The sequence below is a fragment of the Chlamydotis macqueenii genome, chromosome 1, assembly GCF_036417535.1.
Source record: "Chlamydotis macqueenii isolate bChlMac1 chromosome 1, bChlMac1.mat, whole genome shotgun sequence".
Taxonomy (NCBI): Eukaryota; Metazoa; Chordata; class Aves; order Otidiformes; family Otididae; genus Chlamydotis; species Chlamydotis macqueenii.
The window spans coordinates 184,350,732-184,372,942 of record NC_141556.1 but is presented as its reverse complement, the minus strand read 5'-3'; the positions used below and the strand labels follow the sequence as shown (position 1 = coordinate 184,372,942).

At 37.5% G+C, this 22,211-nt stretch overlaps 1 protein-coding gene across 2 annotated transcripts in view; it reads right to left on the bottom strand.

Annotated features, from left to right (window-relative positions):
* The window catches only part of COG3 (component of oligomeric golgi complex 3), a 31,288-nt gene that overhangs the window by 5,530 nt on the left and 3,547 nt on the right, over positions 1–22,211 (bottom strand). For both annotated transcript variants that reach the window (XR_015261675.1, XM_086771827.1), the window contains exons 4-20: positions 20,789–20,954; positions 19,921–19,995; positions 19,707–19,799; positions 19,266–19,391; positions 16,977–17,057; positions 16,730–16,773; positions 16,398–16,524; positions 15,799–15,890; positions 13,193–13,332; positions 11,816–11,976; positions 9,793–9,898; positions 7,996–8,120; positions 6,286–6,375; positions 4,259–4,379; positions 1,889–1,977; positions 1,655–1,789; positions 358–433 (exon numbers count right to left, since the gene is read on the bottom strand). Coding sequence is in view for 1 of the 2 variants with exons in the window: in XM_086771827.1 (XP_086627953.1) it covers positions 358–433; positions 1,655–1,789; positions 1,889–1,977; positions 4,259–4,379; positions 6,286–6,375; positions 7,996–8,120; positions 9,793–9,898; positions 11,816–11,976; positions 13,193–13,332; positions 15,799–15,890; positions 16,398–16,524; positions 16,730–16,773; positions 16,977–17,057; positions 19,266–19,391; positions 19,707–19,799; positions 19,921–19,995; positions 20,789–20,954 (1,847 nt within the window). In the remaining variant the exon portion in view is untranslated. The remainder of the gene's footprint in view (positions 1–357; positions 434–1,654; positions 1,790–1,888; positions 1,978–4,258; positions 4,380–6,285; positions 6,376–7,995; positions 8,121–9,792; positions 9,899–11,815; positions 11,977–13,192; positions 13,333–15,798; positions 15,891–16,397; positions 16,525–16,729; positions 16,774–16,976; positions 17,058–19,265; positions 19,392–19,706; positions 19,800–19,920; positions 19,996–20,788; positions 20,955–22,211) is intronic.

Sequence of the window (22,211 nt, the reverse complement as noted above, 5' to 3'; positions counted from 1 at the left end):
ACACTTAAACCAGCACACACGTAAAAATGGAAGCCAGGATTTTCAAGGAAAACGTAGGCAGTTTTTAGGCACTTATAATTTTCCAAATCAATCATAGTTTCACTGTACAAATTAATCTGATCAGTTTTTCCGATTGCTATGTTTTAGAAGTCAGGCACAGAGAGAAATGACATTCTGAAATACTTGAGCCCCATATGATAACGTAGCTTATACTGGTCTACTGAAAATGGTGAACGGAAAAGGTCTTTTCCTCCATTTGATGAGAAGTTTTTAGAAGTCTCAAAATAGTAAACGATCAGGGCTTTATTAGCCTACAAGCACCTCAGAGGTAAAAGGAATACAAAACCCAGCAAATACCTGGTTGCGCCCAAGGTTGCTGCGAAAGGCTGTATTTGGGACCTCCTTGAGTGGCCATTGTTTTTAAAGCAGCTACCTAAAACAAGTACAATCAACAAAATGATGTTTCTTTCAGTTGAATTCACAACAAAGTGACCAAGTAACAATTGCACAAGTCTCTTAGATACTGCAGCGTACAGAATCTCCTCTGCTCTCTTCTATGCACTGACTTAACACGACACAGGGGAAGCAGCTTGACAAAAATGCAGTTTAAAATTACAATCACGATCACTTCGTAAATTCAAAATGAGATTAAATTTACAAAGACATTTAGGCACCTAAAGGTACAAAGAAACTTCAGAAGAGATACATACTTAAGCAGGTTAGTCAAACTCTCCAGATTCCCAACGAATCATTTGGATTACCTGGACAATCTACCAATCTCATGGGGTACCCATCTGTATTTTAGGCATGCCACTGGCCCCTCAACCCAGCATGATAGGCATCAGTAAACGTAATATTGTAATCCCCTAAATTCTCAAAAGCCAGCAGCTGGGATATTTTTGACGTCTGTGCAATGCTGTAGCTCCCATTTCCGAGACATCATGCTGTGAAACCACTTAGTCTCAGCACACAAGGAGACACATCACACTTTTAATTTTCCAGAAGTAATAGATCCTGCTGCATGGTTTTCTCAAGATACCTAGAAATCCTAAGCTCTAGAGCAGGTTCTAGAAAGAAGTGTACTGTAAAACGACATCTTTTTTGTTCCTGTGCCCTAGGATGTATAATTTTTCTGACCAACTTTTATGAGGAATTTGGCACAAACAGGACTTGGGAGGAAAGTCCTGCTCAGACAGCATCTCACTGATGTAAAATATGCTAGGAACAGAAACTTAACACGCTTCACAGCCATACTCTGAGAGCTCCCTGAAGAATACGCATGACCCCATATTGTTTTTGAAGGCCTACAAATTCAGACAAGGTAGGAGCTTTCCTGCAAACAGAAAAACTCCTGTCAACTCTCACAGACCTGTTTCAACTCAACGAAACATTAAAGCTTCTTGATCGAAGAGCATAAGAGTTGCTTTTAAAATCAAACTATGTCACGTTCTATGTCATGTTAATTCACTAATCTCAAAATGCCTAGAAAATTGTTGTTGGAATGTAAAGGCAAGCCCAACCTTATAATGGGAAATGCTATCGTCTTCAGCTAATCAGACAAAACTTACAACTTCTCCTATACCCAATTTAAGTACTAATTCCCTTGTCCTACCAGTATTTCAGTTAGAGTAACGAACACACAACACGTCTGTACCTTCGTCATGAACTCCTCCAGCTGTTCTATGAACTGCTTGGTTTGCTGCTGAATAAACTGCTCACAGGCCGACTTCAGATGACGATCTACATCTTTCTTAGAGTCGATATAATGTTCTCTGATTTCTGGAGTACCCTTGAACAGAAGACAACAAATCTCTCCTTTTTATTTGCCAGAGATCACCACCCGCTTAAATGACCAAACTTTCCTTAACACAATAGGAATCCGTATTACCTCCAGTAAGAACTGTATCAAGGCGTTGTTGCTGTTTAGTCTAAAAAATCTTGAAACTGTCTTAGGGTTCAGGATTTTAAATGCTGCATCTGTAAATAAGAAAGTCACTCATGCTGTAAGTCAACAGGATTCAACTCCAGGAATTAAAAGCTTTAATCATTCGTTTACTCATAAAAATGGCCTAGCATGATTAGAAATATTACTTTCACAATTCCACTACCACTAGGTGTGGATGCACAAGTGCACACACACAGAAGCTCGATTCACTTTTTTTAGTTGCACGTATGGTAAAGAGTTGCACAGTGTAAGTGGATAAATACATTACATCAACCTAACAAATGACTGACACTGGCTGCAGTGCTCTCAGCACACAAATTGTGTGAGATCTTTTGTTTTTGTAACTATATTTACAAATCAAAGACTTTTACATAAGCTATGTAACTAAGCAGTTAAAGAACAATATGCAGAATTTGGCCCATGTTGGCTGGGAAAACCAAGTACAGTTGCCTGAAGTAACTTAGAACTGTCCCATTTTTCTTCTGTGCTCAATTATTTTAGTTAGGACTAAACAACAAAACATCAAGGTTGATATATGCTCATGTTTATGGTCTCTGCAGAAGTCCCAAGAAGTTGTAAGAATGCCCGCAATTAACACACGATACTGAAATTATTCCTATAGTGTTAAGGGAATGTTGTCAACTTGAAACCTAGTCCGACCAGGGCAAAAGAAAGTTATCAACACAGTTTCAGTACGGCTTGTTGCCCTAATGTCATTCATTTATCATCCTACACATCCATCTGCTTTTTTTCTTTTCAAAATTAATTCTGCACCCCTCTTGCTGTATAAAACAATGGGAGGGAAATAAAATGTAGGAGAAGTGCTGTCAAATGCGTTAAACAAAGAGGGAGTACTAGGTACGTAGGCATGTAGGCTTTGCACTGAACTAAGAATCTGCACTCTGATGCAGTTAAACGAGACTGCAGAGAAAGATTCATTTTGTTCTCTAAATTATTTCCCAGGAATTCTACTGATTCCAAAAAGAGCTTACGTTCTTGACTAGAAGCCTATGAACTAGACAGTGTGAAAGTCACTTCTTCCCACTGTATACTTCAGTTACAAGAACCTTAGCACTGTACTACTATAAAAAAAAAAATTGGGCAGAAGCATGACTTTTACATTAAGCAATGTCCCTTTGTCTATAACTTCCCAATTAAATCGTAAATCTATGTGCACACAGCTTGGCTAGAACACAGTAAAACTTCTATCAGCCATGTTATTTTTCTTCTACAACTCACCCCAAATATAAAAGCCCTACTGGCCTATGCTACACTACATCAAGAATTAAGCACAATGTACTTCAACACCACCACCACCCCCCAATACAAAGAAAGTGTTTTCCATTACTTACCACTACCACCAGAAAAGCCCTGGCTGGCACAAAAATTTATTCTATTAAATGAAGATGGAGAACAAAGTTGTGTGTCAGCCAGAACAAGACACCAAAAGGATGTATTTGCCCTTTAACCTCCAGTCAACTAGAAACTACTCAACAGGTAGGAGGTTTCATTGATGTTCAAATGCAACAGGTGAAATGGTTAGTGTAAGAATTGCTTGCTTCAGAGTTAAAACAGCAGCATATTAGACGGCAGGAAAGAAAAGTTATTTCTTCAGCTTTCTCTTCCGGAACGGAAGAAGAGAAACTTGACACACTTCCAATTATTTTCCCCATTATCTTTATAAACTTCACAAGTGCATGGCTGTTCACTTTTGTATTGAAAGGTTTTTTCCTTGCATTTTACAAAGGAACCACAGTACAATTTTAAAAATCATGACCATGGCCACTACCCCATTTTCTCTTCCTACAACAGACATGGTTGCTACACAGAACTAATCAACAATACTGCTTATTGAACTTGCAACATAAGAAATCCTTTCCTAAACAAAACCTCACAGAAAGTTAAAAATAACTAGTTAACCTAGACCTAACTTAAATTCATCTGCTAAACAGCAGTACCAAAAGATACGCCTTTAAAGGGTCAGAAAAGGGGAAAGACACCACTGTGCAACGGAAATGCAGATTACTTCACTGTTCTTAAAAAGAACTGGATAAATAAGTTCAGTCAGCAGCAAAAAGCAGTCAAATGCAATTCATACAAAAAATAAAGAATGTGTTAGATACATCTTGAATCAACCTTAATAAGAGAATGGGTTTGTTTGGTTTTTTTTTTCCAGAGAAGGTAAGAATAAAGTAAGAGGTTAGAACAAGCGTACAGGTCTTTGCAAGTGAACATAAAATAAACCTAGAACTTTTGCTGGCACATTAAGGGAGGACAAACCATCCCGTTCTGTAGCCAGCAACTGTTCAGTACCTCTAGTTTTCTTAAGGTCCAGGGAAATTTCCTTAATGGTGAAATCAGTGTGGAAAGGAGCAATTTGTTCACGAAGAATCAAAAGGTGTTTTATTAAGAAAAGCTGTCCATCAACCTGCGTCTTAAGCACAACAAGAGAAAGAACATGCATTATGTGTAAAAAACAATTAAATGAAGAGCAAAGTTTCAACACCTCCACTTTTATTAGTTATTTCCTATAACAAAATGAATACTAATAATCTTACTAACAAGCTTTTTTCATCAGTCTGTAGTGCCATTAACTACACCCTGGGATCAACAAATCCCACTCCTGTACTGTTCCTAACACATGGCTCTACAGAAGTAGACTTCATTCACATTTCTTAGAAGAACTAGATTACACAGTCATATTACTAAATGTCCATATCAGGTACAGGTATCCATTATTTGAAAGACACAAACTTATTCTTCATAAAAGCCAGGAATTATTTAATGTAATTCACATAATTTATAGTTGCAAAACATGAGGTTCTAAAAATTTTTTATTCATTGCAATGGTTAAGAAAAGCCAAACAGGCAGATAATCAGGGTTATTACAGAAACATTAACTGTGCTATCGTGTAAAGGTCTTACCAGGCATTTTTCTCATGTCATTAAACACAAAGCTTAGTTAATTTCTAAACAGTACAGCAAAGATATAAAGAATAAAACAAGGCCAAGTTCACATCACTGACATGATCACTTTTGCACTGCTTATTATTTTAGCTATGTGCTTTATACTGCATGCTGCTTTTCATCTTTGAAGTTCATGGCTCACTGAAGTTAATGGAGGAGGACTCAAGAATTCCAATTTGCTTTTGCAAGCTGGAACTTTCCTTGATATAATGTTAAATAAAACAGTAAAGAAGAAATTAGATTTAAATATGCAGTTTTAATAAATAGAAATGCTTACTAAAAATAAATGGTGGAAGGCTTTCTTGAGTTTGTTTTTTTTTTTTATTCTTACATGCATGATTTCACCAGATAATGTTAAATTACCTTGCATCAAGAATAAAGCAGTACAGATCCTAGTCCTGGGCTAACCTATGTAGGGCTCACTGCAGGATCAGTTTCGTTCTCGGCAACAAGTTAAGTCAACGCTGACCCAATATATAGTGCTGGAATGGATAATTAACTGCAGAACTCTGAAGCAATTACATATGAAATAATCATCTGCTCAAGCTAGAAGGAAACGCGGTTTGAATTTCTTTTTAAAGATACTACGTTTAACATGTATTTTTCAAAGGACACTCAACTAAATACTTCAAAACAATTCTTCATTTCCCATAGCAACTAAACTTTTTTTAATTACTAAATATTTACCGCTTATACAAATCAAACAATTTTAGCCTACTAAGACTTTCCTTCTATGTTTTTTAAATTCACTTCCTGGCTGTTAGGAATTAGCAAAGTACTACAGCATTTGTATTAAAGGAACTGTGTCAGGAAAAAATAGTTTAGTCCAACTACTTAAAGGAACACTTAAGGTTAAAATTACTTGATGAAACTGCACTGAATTCTGAGCAACACATCAGATCAAACCTTTATAGACAGTTCTGAGCACAGAATACTTAACAAATCTTCCCAGTGAATTTTAAAAAATTTTTGAAAATTCAAACAGTGGAGGCAATTTTTGAAAATTCAAACAGTGGAGGCAATGAGAAAGAGAAAAGAGTATCAGGCAATGAAAACAAATACAGAGAGCAGAGACTTCTAGCAGAATTTTTCTCTAGGTATCACCTTGATTGAATTCATGTGAATTAGAGCAGCCTGTAAACAAGATTGCTATGATTTGTATTCCTCCTTTTCCAATAGGCTAGCATGTGAATAATTATCTTTGCTTTACAATACATTAACCATAAATAAAAGCTGGCAAATCCACCAGGTCTCTGGGGGCAGAGCAACATGCTTTGACGGAGATTTCAACAGAATTCCGAACAACTGCTTCACAGCTTTAGACATACACAAGGGGGGAAAAAAGAAGCCATACCCAAAGCACAGATTCTGACCTTGTTTTTGCTGATAGAATCAGCAGCTCCCAGCAGCGAGTGGATGCAGGCAGATAAGGCCTCTTGCGATAATCCCTGAAACACTGCCCTCTGCAGAGAAGAAGAAATCAGAACAAAAAACAAAAAGGGTTAGCAAAGCTTAAGCAGGATTTAAGAGTTGTGGCTTGCAAAGCATGTGTTTACCAGCACATAAAACTCTAGATTAATTAGCTACAAACATGTCGTTTAAGTATCAAATAAGACAGGATGGAGCATTCATATCTAAAAGCTTGCTACAGCACTGAGAGTGGATACAGGTATACAGTCACGCACCCTCCGGCTCTGAATCTGCACCCAGGTAGTGACACGGTCAGCAACACCCAACGCATTCACAGCTATCTGCATGAACAATGCTGACTGGGTAACCTGACTGGACACTTCATGTGTCAGGGTAACTATCTGTGCGAGCAATTTATACTTGCTACAGACATGAGATCATTCGAGTGAGCTTAACCTCAAGCAAACTCAAATTACCTCACATTTGTGCCAGGTTAGTAAACAAACATGACAGCTGTCACGGCCCAGGTGACAGGGAGTAACTCATTAAGCTGCAGCAACCAGATCATACGGCTGAGCTAGCCGTGGGAACACGGCTCACCTCCACCAGCACTCCAGTACAGCACGTGACAGCCCTGACTGCCCCAAGACTTGCCAGTAACACTTCATTCATTTCTTCTATCTACAGGGTGCAGACAAGGCGTACCAGTGCTGCTAGAACATGCCAGTGAAAATATAAATAAATCACTGTGCAGATAACACTATAAATGAGCCTTGCAAACAACACAAAAATCACCTTTTCTCCAAAGATCTAGCTAAAAACAAGGGCAAATACTCATTTAACTTCAAGGAGATTGATACACTAAGCAACAAAGTATTAATATTTTGCAGCTTCTTTTTAAGCAAATAGCATCTTGGTAAGCACTTTCACATAACACGTATCAAAGATATTTTGAAACGCATTAAATCTATCTAATAAAGACACAACACATACAGAAAAGCAAAAACATTTGCATTATGTTTCTCAGAGACTTACTAGCCTTTTACGCTATTAGGTGACAAAACCAGACTCTAAAAGGCAAGTCTCAAAATACTTGTGGAGTAAACACCACTTTTGTTTCTGTTAGACATGAAGATTCCTACTGTCTTAAACTTTGGAAATGTCTCCTCCATTTTGGAAGGTGAAAAGACATGCTACAAAAAAATTTTGATAACATTTCCAAAATGTGTAAGTAGTAGAGTCACCATTTTTAAGACCAGAAACCACCTTGTCTGATGTCCTGCAAAGTACATAGCAAGAAACACATTCACCCCATAATTTCAGCATTCTCTGTAATTAACATAAAACTTTCTATTCTTTCTTGTCTATTCACTCCTCAACTTCAATGCAAAAAATATCTTGAGCTTCAGGCACTGAAGTATTTCTGCAACAGCAAAAGCAATAGATGTACAAACCAGTGCTGCTTTTCTAATCCTACAAATAAATAATTGTCTTGGAAATTATAACCTAAATTTGTCAACTCACTTGTTTTACATAAAGATAGCAGTAAAAAGTCTAAGAGATAACGGAGGCCAATAATCGTCCATTCCTAATTTATATTAACATATTTAGACATGGTGCTACATACTTAGTAAATTCATTTTTAAAAATTAGATACAGAAATTTTTGCATACATCTATACATCTGTACAGTTTGGAGAGACACACTAGAGTCCTTCTGACAGTGGGATACCACATTCCATGCAGATCTGCTGGTGAAATCGTGGTCTGGTGTCTGGGATTAAGGGATTCTGCCGAACCTGTTTAAAAGTAAAATACACACATGACAAACTTGGCCATCCGTCATTTCAGTTGCAGCAGACTGCAATATCGACTGCACTTTATATTGATTCCACAGTACTAAGACATATTTTATTGCACCCAAACAGGTTCGTGGGATTTTTCCTTCCGAGCAGGTCAGTACTAGATTTCTAATATGTATAGAGCACATGGCTGTGAAAGACATGAATTCACTTCCAGGGACAGCCCAGCTCGACCTTTTTTAGTAAGTTAGTTTTACAGGCATGTCTCCAACAACGCACTCACACACTTAGCTTAACAGCTGAAATGATCAAACAATTAAAAAAAAAAAAAAAAGAAAAAAAAAACCAAAGAAAAACCACAGTTAGTGATCATGGAACTACAGGAGATGCTCAAAAGGAAAAAGAAAAAAAAAAAGGAAAAAAAAACATTCCATCAATTTTAGTTCTTCATGCTTTCCTTTCTGCTAGGGATAATCCTACATGGATTAAACAGCTGCAGAAAGTGTAGAGTTTAAACATCATGTTACTAACTGCAAGAATAACGGCAAAACCAGTTTCATCATGAGGGAGTTGTAAAAACAAAAAAGTGCTCCTTCTGGGTAACCTTTGTAGTAGTTCTGTATGCTCAAAATGGATTTTCAACAACAATGAACAGACAGAATTCTTGTATTGTTTTCATTTTGTCCTTAGATCCTGGAACACAGCTGAGTCAACAGCATTAGAACTCTGATTCCAGGTGGGATTTGCAGCACTTGTGAATGCCACACACCTGGCTTGAAGCAAGATGAGCTCCACTCTCAATGGGAATTGTGCAGTCCAGCCAGAAACAGTCAGAAAGACCTCTGCAGGCCTTGCAAGCCAAATGCAAGAAACTACAGGGTAATCAGAAGGAATATGAGAAACAACTGACAAAGAGCTGAGAAAGGCGCTGCTGGGAAGAATAACACTGTACCATTCTAAACAATGATAAAATAAAGGAAGGAATTCTTCACGGATCTTAAACAAAAATTCAAAGGGTTTTAACACTCAAATGACTGGCACCAAAAAGAACCATACTCCATGGAATTTGCTTCCAGTTCACTGTAATTTACAGGCACATGGGTCACAAATTTAAAAAGTCAAGGACTATACTGTGAGTTACTGTAAACTGCTAAAATTACTAACAGGTTTCAGTTAAGTAGAAACACATTCAAAGGAAGTCGTCATCTTCCCAGGTAAAGGCACACGCAAAGACAGCCCCAGATGCTCAAAGCATTCATTTAAGAGACATGCCTGACACAGCAAACCACCCTTCTATCTTAGCACAGCTGACAAACAGAAGCATCCTTAAGTATACATTTTGACAGCAGGGCTACTTTGCAGCAGAGGATACAGAAGCACAGTTTTACACGAAGTACAACAGATGCCATCAGCTACAAAAGTAGTTGCTTCACAGAACAGATTGCACTGGAAGCACAAAGAAATGCCACCAAAAGAACAAGATTAAGTTGTTTCTCATTTAAAAAAAAAAAAAAATTATAAAGAACCTTGAAATGAAGTCCACTTCTCAAAATCTCTTAGGAAAACAATCCTTTAAGATACATGCAAGTTTCTCACCGATGGTTCAGGTTAACATTCACTCTCCGTGAGCTTTATGCATTAATTCAACAACATGAGATATATTTCATACCAGATTTAACTAAGCTGCAGGACTCAGGATCTTCTAGTCGGACATCTGAAAATGAAGCTTCAGACGGCAGCTTCTTCTGTTCCTCTTTTAAACTCTGTGCAATTTGCTGCAGAGGAAGATACACCACAATATATATATATATTTTTTTTACTCCTTAATGTAAGCGGCATTATGCTGCTTTGATTACAAGAGAAAAGCATACTAAACTGCAAAGAGAGTCAGCTACACTCAGCTCTCCAGTGCTTCAAAGACATTAAAAGAAATAGACAGATGCTTCCAAAACAGTAGCAGAAACATTTCAACATTAATTTAAGATTCACAAGCATGACACAGATCTGTGTAAAGCACTGTTCTTCCATTTTGCCTGGTTTTACTAATCTCTAAATAATAACCTGTGAAGCTACCTAGAAAGAGAAGCTCAAACTAGGGGAACCCAATTCAATACTCACTTGGATTTCACACAGGTAATTTCTGTGACAGCTTTATTCCCATAAACGGTATGTGTAGATGGCCCAAAAGTACCCTCTAGTTTATTCCCAGCAGGAGTTCAACAAAAAGCTTTCCCCTAACATTACTCAATGCTTCCACACTTCAACCTTTTTCACTACTTGGTCTGCTTCAAAGCAATGAGAGGCAGCAAGAATGGGCAAAGAACTGCATTAATATTTGAGCAGAACAGCACAAGAAATATTTCTGCCTTGTGCTTTTAACACTGGAATAATTCATTTACTCAGACAGAAGGTCTCTCTAAACAGCAAGGTTTTGAGGTTTAAAAGCAATCAAGTAGCAGAATTAATCTCAAATCTGATGAGTCTTGCAGGGACATATGAAGAGCAGCATAATTTCTCGATTTAGAATGAACTGTAAAATTCACTTTCTTCCTCTTCCTAACTGAACAACCATAGGACTCTAATTAGGAAACAAGGTCTTGTGTAGACCTCTTGTGTATCTGCATTGCTTGCCTGCAGGTTATAGCTAACATCAAAAATTTCTCACAGTCATTACTTTTATACAGTCCTATTCTGACAATTTTAACAAAAAAAAAAACAACCCAACCAAACAAATCTGCAATCCTAACAGTTATATTAGTAATACTTCTGATCACTAGTTGTTCTCAATAGAGGGATCCCATTTAACTACATTTTGTGTGGTGGGCTTCTCAATTACTATTTTTGCTTTTTCTTCAACAGTTTATTAGTCCTTAAACTTTCAGTATAAACGGCAAGTATCCTACAAACTCACTAGCTTCAGGATTTGTAAATACTTCCCTAAAAACCTATGAGTGTCTCTTATAATCACCAAAGCATAAACTGTAACATAATAAAAGCTTTAGATGTATATAAAGACAAGATTATAACAATGTGAGTTCAGGACTCAGAAGTTTCTCACTGTGTTTATCTGTTTACAGGCAAGAATTGAACATAGTAAGGTATGTTATACAATGTTGGTTTCTTCCAGCCCACAGCAAAATATATATGTAGCTACAAAGCTTCTGTGGTTTATATAAGTAATGCTCTGATCCTGTCAAACAACAGTTTATTTGCAGCTGACCAGTTGGTAAAGAAGTCCTACAATTTTCTAAGCACCACCAGCTATTCTGGTAGATAAATAAAAAGCAGAACAGAGCAATAAAATCTGGATCTTGCCAGTCCACATCGGAATAGCCAAATCAACCCTCAATCTTTTGACAGCTTGGGCCTCCCATTAAAAAGTGGATGGCACCAGTTATCTGTGGGGTTGTGGGGGGATCTTTATTATGCTTAATCCTTTCCATGCAACACTACCTTTCTGTTGCAAATCAAATGCAGCTTGCTTTAGTCAAAAAACCAATTCAAAGCCTTTCATCGCCCCCTTTTATTTCTACTAAGTAAGTAGTATTAGCTTAATTCCTTTCAACAGGAACATTGAGTCAATACACCTAAGAACTGGAAAACCCCATCTGCAAAGCACTATACTGCACAATTCTATATACTGCAGATAAAAAGAAAACCAATTAAGGACAATAAAAAAGCTGACGCTATACCTCCATCATTTCCAACTTGTCAGGATATGCAAGATCACCCGGAGCAGGCTTGTAGCCTGTGATATCAGTCTGAATGTAAATATGTGTCCTATAGACAAGACGCTCTTGTACATCTTCTAACATCTGCTTGACACCAGCTGCAAATGCACCCAGTTGTTCAGCTGACAAAGGTAAAAAAAGGCACAAATTTGTTAATTTAATCACAAAATAAGCTCATAGACACAAAAGTTTGAAGTACTGCATATAGAATCGGCATGAAATTGGCTTGCTGCAGATGAAATTAGACTATTTCTGGAGCAGCGGCACGCAGACAAATTTGTCACAAACAAGGAATTACTGAACTCAATATTGCAGATGCTTCAGCTCCTCAAATTTTCATTTGATTGTGAAAATGCGATCTCACACTGATAACATCAGATGCCACGTTAGAATTAAGCATTCTAATTATTTGAGAGCTGGGAACTTAGAGTGACTTCTCTCCCTGGATACCAAAACAACGTGCTTTGGTTCTATCACAGCCAACACCTGCAGTGGGACTGTCAGGAGCTGACAAGTTAACTCACCTACCTACCAGAACAGAAGATCCAAATCACCCCACGTCACTTAAGTCACTACTTAAGATTAGCTGAAAGATTATTTCACCATTTTTTCCTCATTCCCAACAGTGTTACAACTCTACTTCCAGGAAAATGAGCAATTCTTCATAATATTTACACAAGGAGCTATGTTGTGTTATATACCAGCTAACAAGTATGATTTCTGTTTGTTCATCACTTGGTGCAAGTTAAGACTGTGAAATGATCCCATTATGCATTGGTCGTACTAAGGAAACGAGACACCAGAATTTTTTATGATGATTAGCTCACTTCTATGAGACTACAAGCCCTGAACCCTTCCAAAATTCCAAAATCTCTGCCAGCTATGTAACTCCTCTGCTGAAGTTACAACTTCTAGTCTGGGAAACACTACAGCAAGGAAATTGAAAAAATCAGGTTTACTTTCCTTTGTTTTATCATCATATGTGCAGAAAGCTCTACACGGATGATGCATTAGCAGGGCCAAGCAAAGCAATTCATTGGAGTTCATTTAAATCGACCCTGGTGCATGTATATGCACTGAGTGGATGCTTGCTTGCATTTGTACAATCTAGAGAAAACAGGACTCTATAACATCAGTATATACAGAGACCCATCAATACAGACCTTTCTATTATAAATGAAAAAACATGATTTATTCAAAATAACCTCACCTCATCTTTAACACATTTAATACCATTAGAAAAAAAGAACAATCTAGGGATTTTTTTTGCTATCCAATTCAATAATTTTATCAGTTAAGAAGACAGTTAAAAACAATCAGGTTCCATCTATGAGTTACCATTGTTCTGTACATGATCTTCAAGCATCTCATTTTTGAGAATCCCGCAGAGTTCAGAAAGTGTCTCTAAGTGAATGACATGGATGATCATTGGCCTCAAGACATCATACAGCGAAAGACACAACTTCTCCAAGAGTTCACTATAAAGAAAAAAATAAAACAAAGCAAAACACTTTCAGGATCCCGCTACATCAAAAAAAAAAATTTGCCACAAACACAGATTATTTTATGGCAAAGATTTTTAAAAGAAGGGTGAGAAAACAATGCAACACAGTATCATAGAAGACTTAAGATAAGGACTGTTTAAAACATGAACTGCTGATTTCCTACAAAGTCTTCCAAGCGATGTACGATACCAATTGCTTTAAATGGTGGTATAATTTTGAAATCATTTTAAAACAATTAAAAAAAAAAATCCCAAAACAACCAGTAACCCACCAGTCACAAAGTGAAGATACTGCAAACTGGTTTACCTGGCTTCTATGTAAAGAAGGCTTCTGCTGAGCTCAGAAACACCCCTAATTTCCCCCTGAGAAAAGGTGCATCTGATTCCAAGTACTCCAAGTACTTAGAACCAGGGGCACATGAAAAGGGACACAGAGAAGCTTGGCAACCTTTTGTGTAACAAATTCCAACACTGCAGAACATACTTTCCAATCTAACTGAAGTTATGATATCAATGCAGTATGGAACACCAGAAATTCCACTTTGATTTAATTTTTTTCTCTCCTGTTCCAAGTCATGCATATCTTGGTTAAGACACCAGTAGCATTCATTCTAGACACTTCTGCCACTGTCAATACTTCCTTCACTAATCGCAGATTAGCTAGTAATGCTGTTGCCAGTAGCTGAAAATTCAAGTAATTCCGCAGTTAGACTTGGAAATACAAACACTAAGAATATTTAAGTATGTACAGTGTGGTACAGTTGTTGAGTTTATTACATTGTAATATTTTTTTTTCTAATTCAAGAAAAATGTCTGACAACAGGGCAAGGACACTTCAGTTTCTTTCAGAGCATGGACCAGAAACACTCACAAAAACGCTCACAGAATAAACATTTTGAATGTCTCTCTTCTGTTGTATTCTATAGATTCATAAGCAACTGGATAAAACAGTAACTCTCCATGTTAAAAGCATAAGCAAATAAGAAAGTTTCAAGACCCTTATTATTAAACACAACACTCAACCTTAGATCTCTACTCTTAGCTAGATTTCTGGTAAACTCCTTTTATCTGTACATAGACACCTAGGTATTATGTCTTCAGAGCACCTCAGCACTTCAGAAAAAAATCAGGCTAAGATTACACAGCTAAGAAAAAAAATCTAATAAAGTAGTTACTAATTGAAAAATTTTCCTCAAAATATTTTATTTGGATGTAGGCAAAAACGCGAAGCAAGTTCTTATGAAAGGAGGTAACTACTGTCCATAAAGATTCAGAAACAATCAGAATTCTATTCTTACGCTAGCGTGAAGAGCAATAGTGACAAAATTTCTGTCTAAAAAACATTTTACACTGTTTTCAATTAGGGATGTTTACTTCAGGATTCAGACTGAGATAGCTAAATTGGTTCTTAAGCGAATTTAGTTGTCACCTCAAATCCTGAGCATGTCCCACACAAGACCTCAACTTCTCAGAAAAAGAGAAACGCTGCTACTACTGTGGCACTACGGCTTATTTCTAGTGATGCTTTATGTGTTTATGGTTTTCCTTTAGCTTTAGATGACGGGGAGGGTAGTCGACAGTATTTTTTCCAGGTTGCACTTATACAACTCAAGCTGCACTTGATTTTAAGATAACAGACACGCTGTTTTTGAGTGTTGCATTATATGAATAGGAATATACTTTATTTATAAACTTCACAGCAAGGGAACGTGACCTGCCCAAATTTCAAAATTGAACATCGTTATTAAAACATACCAGCAAATTGGAGAAGGGAAATAATCTACTCAATAGCTCTAATGTTACAGGTCTGTTGTAAAAAAAAAAAACCACAAACCTACAATGCTTTTTTAATGCAGTTACCGTGTGAAGACAACAACCTGTCCCCCTTCTAGCTCTAGGCAGAGCAGATATAGATACTGTCCTTGTCAGGAGTCCATTACCCTGCCTTCCATTCAGCCAAAATACAGGTACACATGCAAATATTCCTTGACAGTAAGGGTAGCTGACTAACTCTGAATCCTTGACAAAAACTGGCTGAAGTTCATCAGCTTAATTTTTGCACTGGAGTAAATGAAAAGCACTTCTGCAACTGACTGTGCAAGTCATTGGCATAGGGGCAGTATAAAAACAGCTGAGAGCTGTAGCACCATAAACTTCTACAGCTATTTCCAAAGCAACTGTGTGTCTTCATCTCTTTCAGACCATCTACAGAGCATTTCCATTACCAGATTATTTATGGAGAATGTAAACTTTCAGCTTTGCTTGAAGAAAAAAGAAAACAAAAGAACATCAAGTTCTCATTAATAAAGTGAGGAAGGTTTGTTCCTTGCTGGTTCTTACCAAACCACTTCAATATAACCCTATTTGCCACGTAACATTACTACACCACAGCATAGTAAATACAACATGCAGTAAAACAAAACCAGCATGTACCACCTACTCCAGTTTTGGTGTTGGTTTTGTGAAGAATTCATTGTAAAGCTGGTGTTCATCCTGGCATACATGGACCATAAAGGCACAACCACTTCGTACCTGTATTCAAAGAAATACAAACAGTTTTATTTTCCTTGCATCAGTACCACAGGAGGTATTATAGATATTATTATTACATATTACATAATTACATTACATATGGTATGACTATTACTATTACTACAGCTATTATTAAATTGAAGCTTTGTGAAATTCAAAATTATTTATATCAACTATAAAACTAAGGACTGAAAAGATGTTACTAGCCAAATAAAAGATCACTGTGCAACTTCTGTCCCTTTTTGTTTCTGATGAAATTTAAGTAACCACATTTTATGTTTTTGCAAATGTCTCTTTATGAACCTTGTAGCACAGTTTTTACAGAATAATCTTCCACAAAACATGTACTACTTGAAAATATTAGTAAAATGTCAATGACTCAAAAAAACCCACAAAACTGACAATTCTGTATGTAAATGATTGAATTAAATGAGTATGTTTTACTGGGGGGGGAGGGGGAGGATTAAAACATAACAAAAACCCCCACAACACGAGTACTATACCTACCAGAGCACAATGATCTCTGTTGTTCTGACTGGTTAACTCTGTAACAGTGCTAGCGATACTTGGACCAAGCAACAGCTCCCTCTGGTCAAGGTAACATTGATGGATTTCATTGAGAACTTGTTGATACCTAGCCAAGAAATTAAAACAGTAACTACATCCTGAAGGCCCTTTTCTGGTAAACATAAATTAATTCTAATACACTCTTTTAGGTCTACATAATTTCAATCTTTAAAACTTCTTTCAAACTAAGAATGTGTTAAACAGTACTTAAACAAAAGTAAAGATTTTCAAAACTTAAAAGTGTTGAAAATAAATTATGTAGACATACTCACTCTGGCATTTTCTCAGATCTTTGCTCTACTTGTTCAATAAGAGTCTATCCAATAAAAAGAAAAAAGTATTATCAGCAAATTATTTTTTTCTAACAATTGGAAAACAGCTTGCAGTATTTTTCCATGGACACAATATGCAATCTTCGGACATTCACACTTGCACAATATGCAATCTTTGCATTCACACTACTAAAACTCAAACGCCATTTTCCATAGCCTCCTTTTTAACAGTTACCAGCCTACTTACTCTGACTTTGGGAGCAGCTGCTCTGAATTTTACATAAAAGAGAGTGAAGGCATTGTCAGAATTTGGCACAGCTGAAGGATCCTGAAAGAAGAGATGAGTAATAGATTAAAAAGGAGAACACTATATTTGGCTTCTAGTATTTAATGGCTGAGATAATTAGGCTCTAAAACAGGGTATTGGCTCTTTATGCCTATACTGCCAGTGCAACAACTCTTTGCCGCTTTCCATCTAGAAAGGCATGCTTGTTTCAGAACCCAGACAAAGCCAGATGGAAGAATAAAACCCAAAACACAAGTTTTAACCAACAGTCTCTACAGCAAAAGTTTACACTTCCAGTAATTACAGCATTCTCCATTATAGATAACAACTTTCTCTGGACCTGCCACAGTAGTACTGATTATTGCTCCTTAACCTGTGGTAATAAAATGGAGCAAAATTTCCCTTTTACCTGACAGTCCCAAGGCGGAGAAGCTAAGTTTCAGCTCACATTCAAGCTTCAACCGGAATGTCAAGTTTTGAGACAGTTCTCCCTGCAGCTCTCCAGCTTAGCTGAGCAGACAGCTTGAACTTAGACAAATTCTAACACTAACGAAGCAGAGACCCACCTTAGCCAGCAGGCTTTCTTCCTTCCTGATAACAGAGAGAAGCAGATGGCCTTCCCTTGAAACATGGTGGGGACAGAAAAAACTCTTCCACCTTTCCCACCTCCTATTTTCATCCTTGTGAGCAACCTGACCATCCTTCTACAAACACAGATCAAAATTCCCACTCACACGTGAGGAGTAACAAAGAAGATCTAGATCTCATAAGTCCCCTTCCACTCCTGACAAGACCTTGTTGCACTGCAACAGGAAATCTCAACACTTGATCACAATTAAAGACTGCTAGCCTGGTACTGCACTTCTAGCAGAAGCAGACACTAGCTGTTTCAAAGAAACACGCAAGATATCCACAAAATGCTCATGTAGATGGGGAAGGAGGAGGTCACCTGGCTCCTAAAAGAGGTCTCCTTAAAACTGCTAAGCAGCAATTCAAATACAGAAATAAGGTTTCACTTCTTTTTGTAGACATGCTTATTATCAGAGATGTCCAATTCTGCTTGAATTCAGCTCAGTTGTGGCAATCCATTGTCATCAAACCAAACTACAATACTTTTTTAAAAATAAAAACAAATTTTGTACCAAACAAGAAAAACATTCAATGCCACTTAAAGATCTTCACTCCAAGAGTATCCTTTAGCAAATTTCCACGAACATTGTCTAAAATTCCCTTCTTCTGCCAGTTCTCAGTTCTAGCTTCTTTCAGGTTCACTGGTTATCCCTCAACTTTGCCTGCAATAGGACTGAGCACAAGGCATATGACAATTAACTGGAGAAAAAAAGTTCCCCCCTCTCTTTTCTCCTCTGCCAAAATATTGCAGCACAAGACTATTAGCCTTTTAATGAGACCAAAAACCTCCCTAACTCACTTTTATGCCTAAATCCCACTGAGTGGGAGTAAAGCACCTAACTCTTCCCTGTGACTCTCTAACATTGCTGTCAACATTTTAAAACTAACCAAAAGATGCCGCCAAAACTGGTAGGAATGTCTCACAGTTATTCTCTGCATCTACACAAAGCACTGCAGACTTATCAAAAATAAATATACAGGTGACCAAGAGCACCCCAAAATACTTACTGCAATATAATACTGAAAGAATTATGTCATGAACTCAGAGTTGTTGTGCTTTAACACCCTTCATCCTGTAACACCCAGCTCCTGTACATTTTCTTCAAGCATTCCCTGCAACCTCTCTCTCCGTCTCTAACGATCCATCTCTAAGAGAGACCCCCACAGTACGTGTATTTCTATCCCGTACACTCCCATTTGGCAACACAGAGAGCAGCACGCACTGCCGCTCATTCAGAGCTACAGCGCACAAACTGGTTCAGGAAGGTATGCTGTCTGGCCAGCTGGCTGCTGCCTCTCTAACAGAGTCGTTTATCCATCCCTGGCCTTCACTGAGGTTACTGTTCATCTACTTCAATTCACCTACTTCATCTTCTTCAGTTTCCAGGACTTCTTAATTATTACTATTTTTAAATCTTTTGGATCACTAGGTCTCTATTAGATTTGACTGAAGCTTGGCCAATCTACACAAACACTGTGGTACAGGACTGACCTATTGTCACACAAAACTGCTGATGCTTCCCACCCTCAAAAAAAAAATTAAAAAAGAGAAGAAAATTGCACAGTGTTACAATAGACATTTCCGTACAGCTTGAGTTACCACTTACTGATTCACCTTACCCTTTTCATTAACTGGCTTGTGAGGTTCTGTAGTGTATTCACAGTGTATGTCTTGATAAGGTGCATAGCTTTAGAAAGGCATTGTTTAAACTTAATTAAATATACAGGATAGTCTTTAAAATTTGGCTGAAAGAAATAAAAAAAAATCCATTTTAAATACGAACAGTAAGGGAGTAAAAAATTTATCAAAACTTAAAATATTCTTTTTACTAGCTAGAAATGCTAGTTTGTACAAACTAAAAGCAGTATGTTATAACATTTAAGCAGAATATTAAGTATATTCAGTAAAAATTTCTTAATTTTATAAACCATCATCTTTGCTTTCTTACTCTGTTTGGTAGAGGGAGCATTTTATCGGAAAAAAACCGACCACAAAATTAATATGAATACATAATTTTGGAACTATTAAGATTTAACTAAAACCAATACAGAATTACTTACATGTGATGAAATATATGCAATACAATCATCAAGCTTAGCCAGCATGGGAATGAATCCTTCACTGTTCACAGACAGCGTAGGGGAATTCAATTTCTTTGGAAAACAAGACAAAGCATCATTGTAAGGAATCCAAGTAACTTAGTGTTGGTGACAAAGTGCAAAAGATCGGTACACTTTCATTTTCTAAGACTTTTAGCAGTGAAATAATACTTACTGTGTTAATGTTTTCCAGTTCATTAAAATAAGAAAGTTTCTGCTGGATGTTTTCAGCCAGGTCAACAAGCTCTGACTATTAAAAAACAATAAATAAAAGAAAATCAGCAACCTAGCAAGTAGTTTAAATATATATAAAAATATACATAAAGTTGCTCAGCTTCCCTTTCAAGCTCTCAGCACCGACCGGTGCTAACCAGCACTAGATAACTTGCAACTAAATAAGTACAGCAAAAGATGTAGAATTCAGCAGTGCTCTCTTGTTCTCTCTTAACAGAGAAAGACACGTTACTCTCAAAAGAATATTTAAAAACCACATATTCTACTGTTTGTCAGCATTCCATAGATACTATTGCATACAAACAGCAATGCTGTCATCAGCATTACAGAGAACTGTAGAAAACCTGTATTTCAGGACTGGAGCCTTTAAAAGTTCTCCCTTATCCAGTCACGCTAAAAAGACAGGTTCATTGTATCACTGTTGGAGCAGTTTATGAGGAGAAAGAAAGTACCAAGGAAATAAGCTCTTAACTTTAAAGAAACCTTTCTTCTTGCAATAACCAGCTCAAAATACTTCTGTAAGTGATACAAATTCTTAATCTCAAGAAAGTTTGCACTTGTCAGGCATCAGTTACAAAAGCTGCCCTCAGCTAGCTATACTTCTTGATTCAAGTGTGTAATGACACATACTGAACATTTTACTGCACAGGGCCTGATACCCTAGCTGCAGGTGGAACAAACCGAAAGTGAGGTCCAAAGCAAATGGAGGGACTGTCATCACAACTCACAAGTTTTTCTCAGCCTGAGAAAAAGAAACTTTCCTTTATGGTATCTTAGCAGTTTCCAGTAATCCTCCCATCAAAGATTACCTGCTCTTTCAAAAGTTGTTCACAGGCCTCATGCAGCGTTCCTGTCTTGGTGGACACAAAAAGATACTGTTTTTGCAGTGACTCCAAGTGCTGAAGGGCACTATTCACATCGTTCAAGATAGCATCACACTGTTCCTGAAAGCCAGACAAGTAATCCCTCATCTGTCTAGAAAAAGAGAATCAACAGATAACAGAAGTAAAATTTCACTTTCTGCATTTGCAAATCCAGCTGCCTGTGGAGACACGGACACTAGCTTTCCCTCTCTAGGAATAAAAGTCCACTGGCATCAAGCAAGAGTACACAATAAGTAGATGTTTTGTGACCTGCAGAAATAATAGAGCTGTAGGTCTTGGAAGAGCCGCTGCGGTAACTCCATTTCCCCAACATTTCTTACAGCCAGCCTACCCAGAAAGCAGCAGCATGCACCACAGCTAGAGCACGTGAATACTGTCTACATGACAGCACACACACAGGGACTACTGCAGGCTACTGCTAGTAGCCAAATTCTACCTGCCTTGCTTCCAACAGGAGTGTTAACTTGGGTCTCTCCTTCTATACAATTTTCAGTTTCCACTTAAAAATTGCTTTTACTGTCCTAAAATAGCAGAAATTATCCAGAGGATTCAAAACTTGCTGTGAGGACTGAAAGAGGCTTAAATGAAATAGATCCAGTATCTAATGTCACCAACTTTGTCTAATGCTCCATGTAGATATAAACTCTAATTGATCACTAAACGTATGTCAAGGATTCAGCTTGACTAAACATCATGTAAAATGAACTGCCCATGGATGTCAGCTAAAACTTCTGAGCTCTACTTTACCACATACAAAGCAGTACATAAAATCACAATTCCCTGTAGTCATGTGCAACCCTTCAGCGTACCACAGGCAAAGAACTTATTTTCCTCCCGCTCCTCTGGCCTCCTGCAAACAATTACATATTGGTCGCCCTACAAACCATTCTGCATCCATGGCACACTTAAGTATCTGTGTGCACTACTATGAACACGTCAGCTGACAAAGTGCAAGGGTGCTACTCTTCTCAGGTTGTTAACGATCTGATCACGGGCTTAGTATACGCCTAAACCTCCGCTTTTAGGAAATGTCACATCCTCAAATGTCAGAGCAAGAGAGGAAGAGCAGACAAAAGAAAAGCAGAGAAAAACAGAGGAGGGGAATACAGCAGCATCTCTTTGTAGCCAAAGGCAACTTTGTAAAGTCTCAAAACACAAGCCAGTTTCCATAAAAGCCATCAGCAGATTTGGCTAAGCCATTCAGCTGTACTTCAGACGAGCAGTAACTGCAAAAGTCAGTGGGAAGGGGCTCTTCTGAGCGTGACGGAAAAGTCAGTTACACAAAAATAGACGAGAATGCCGAGTCCCAAAACCAGAGCTGAGCAAAGTGTCAAGGAATGCAGGGAAT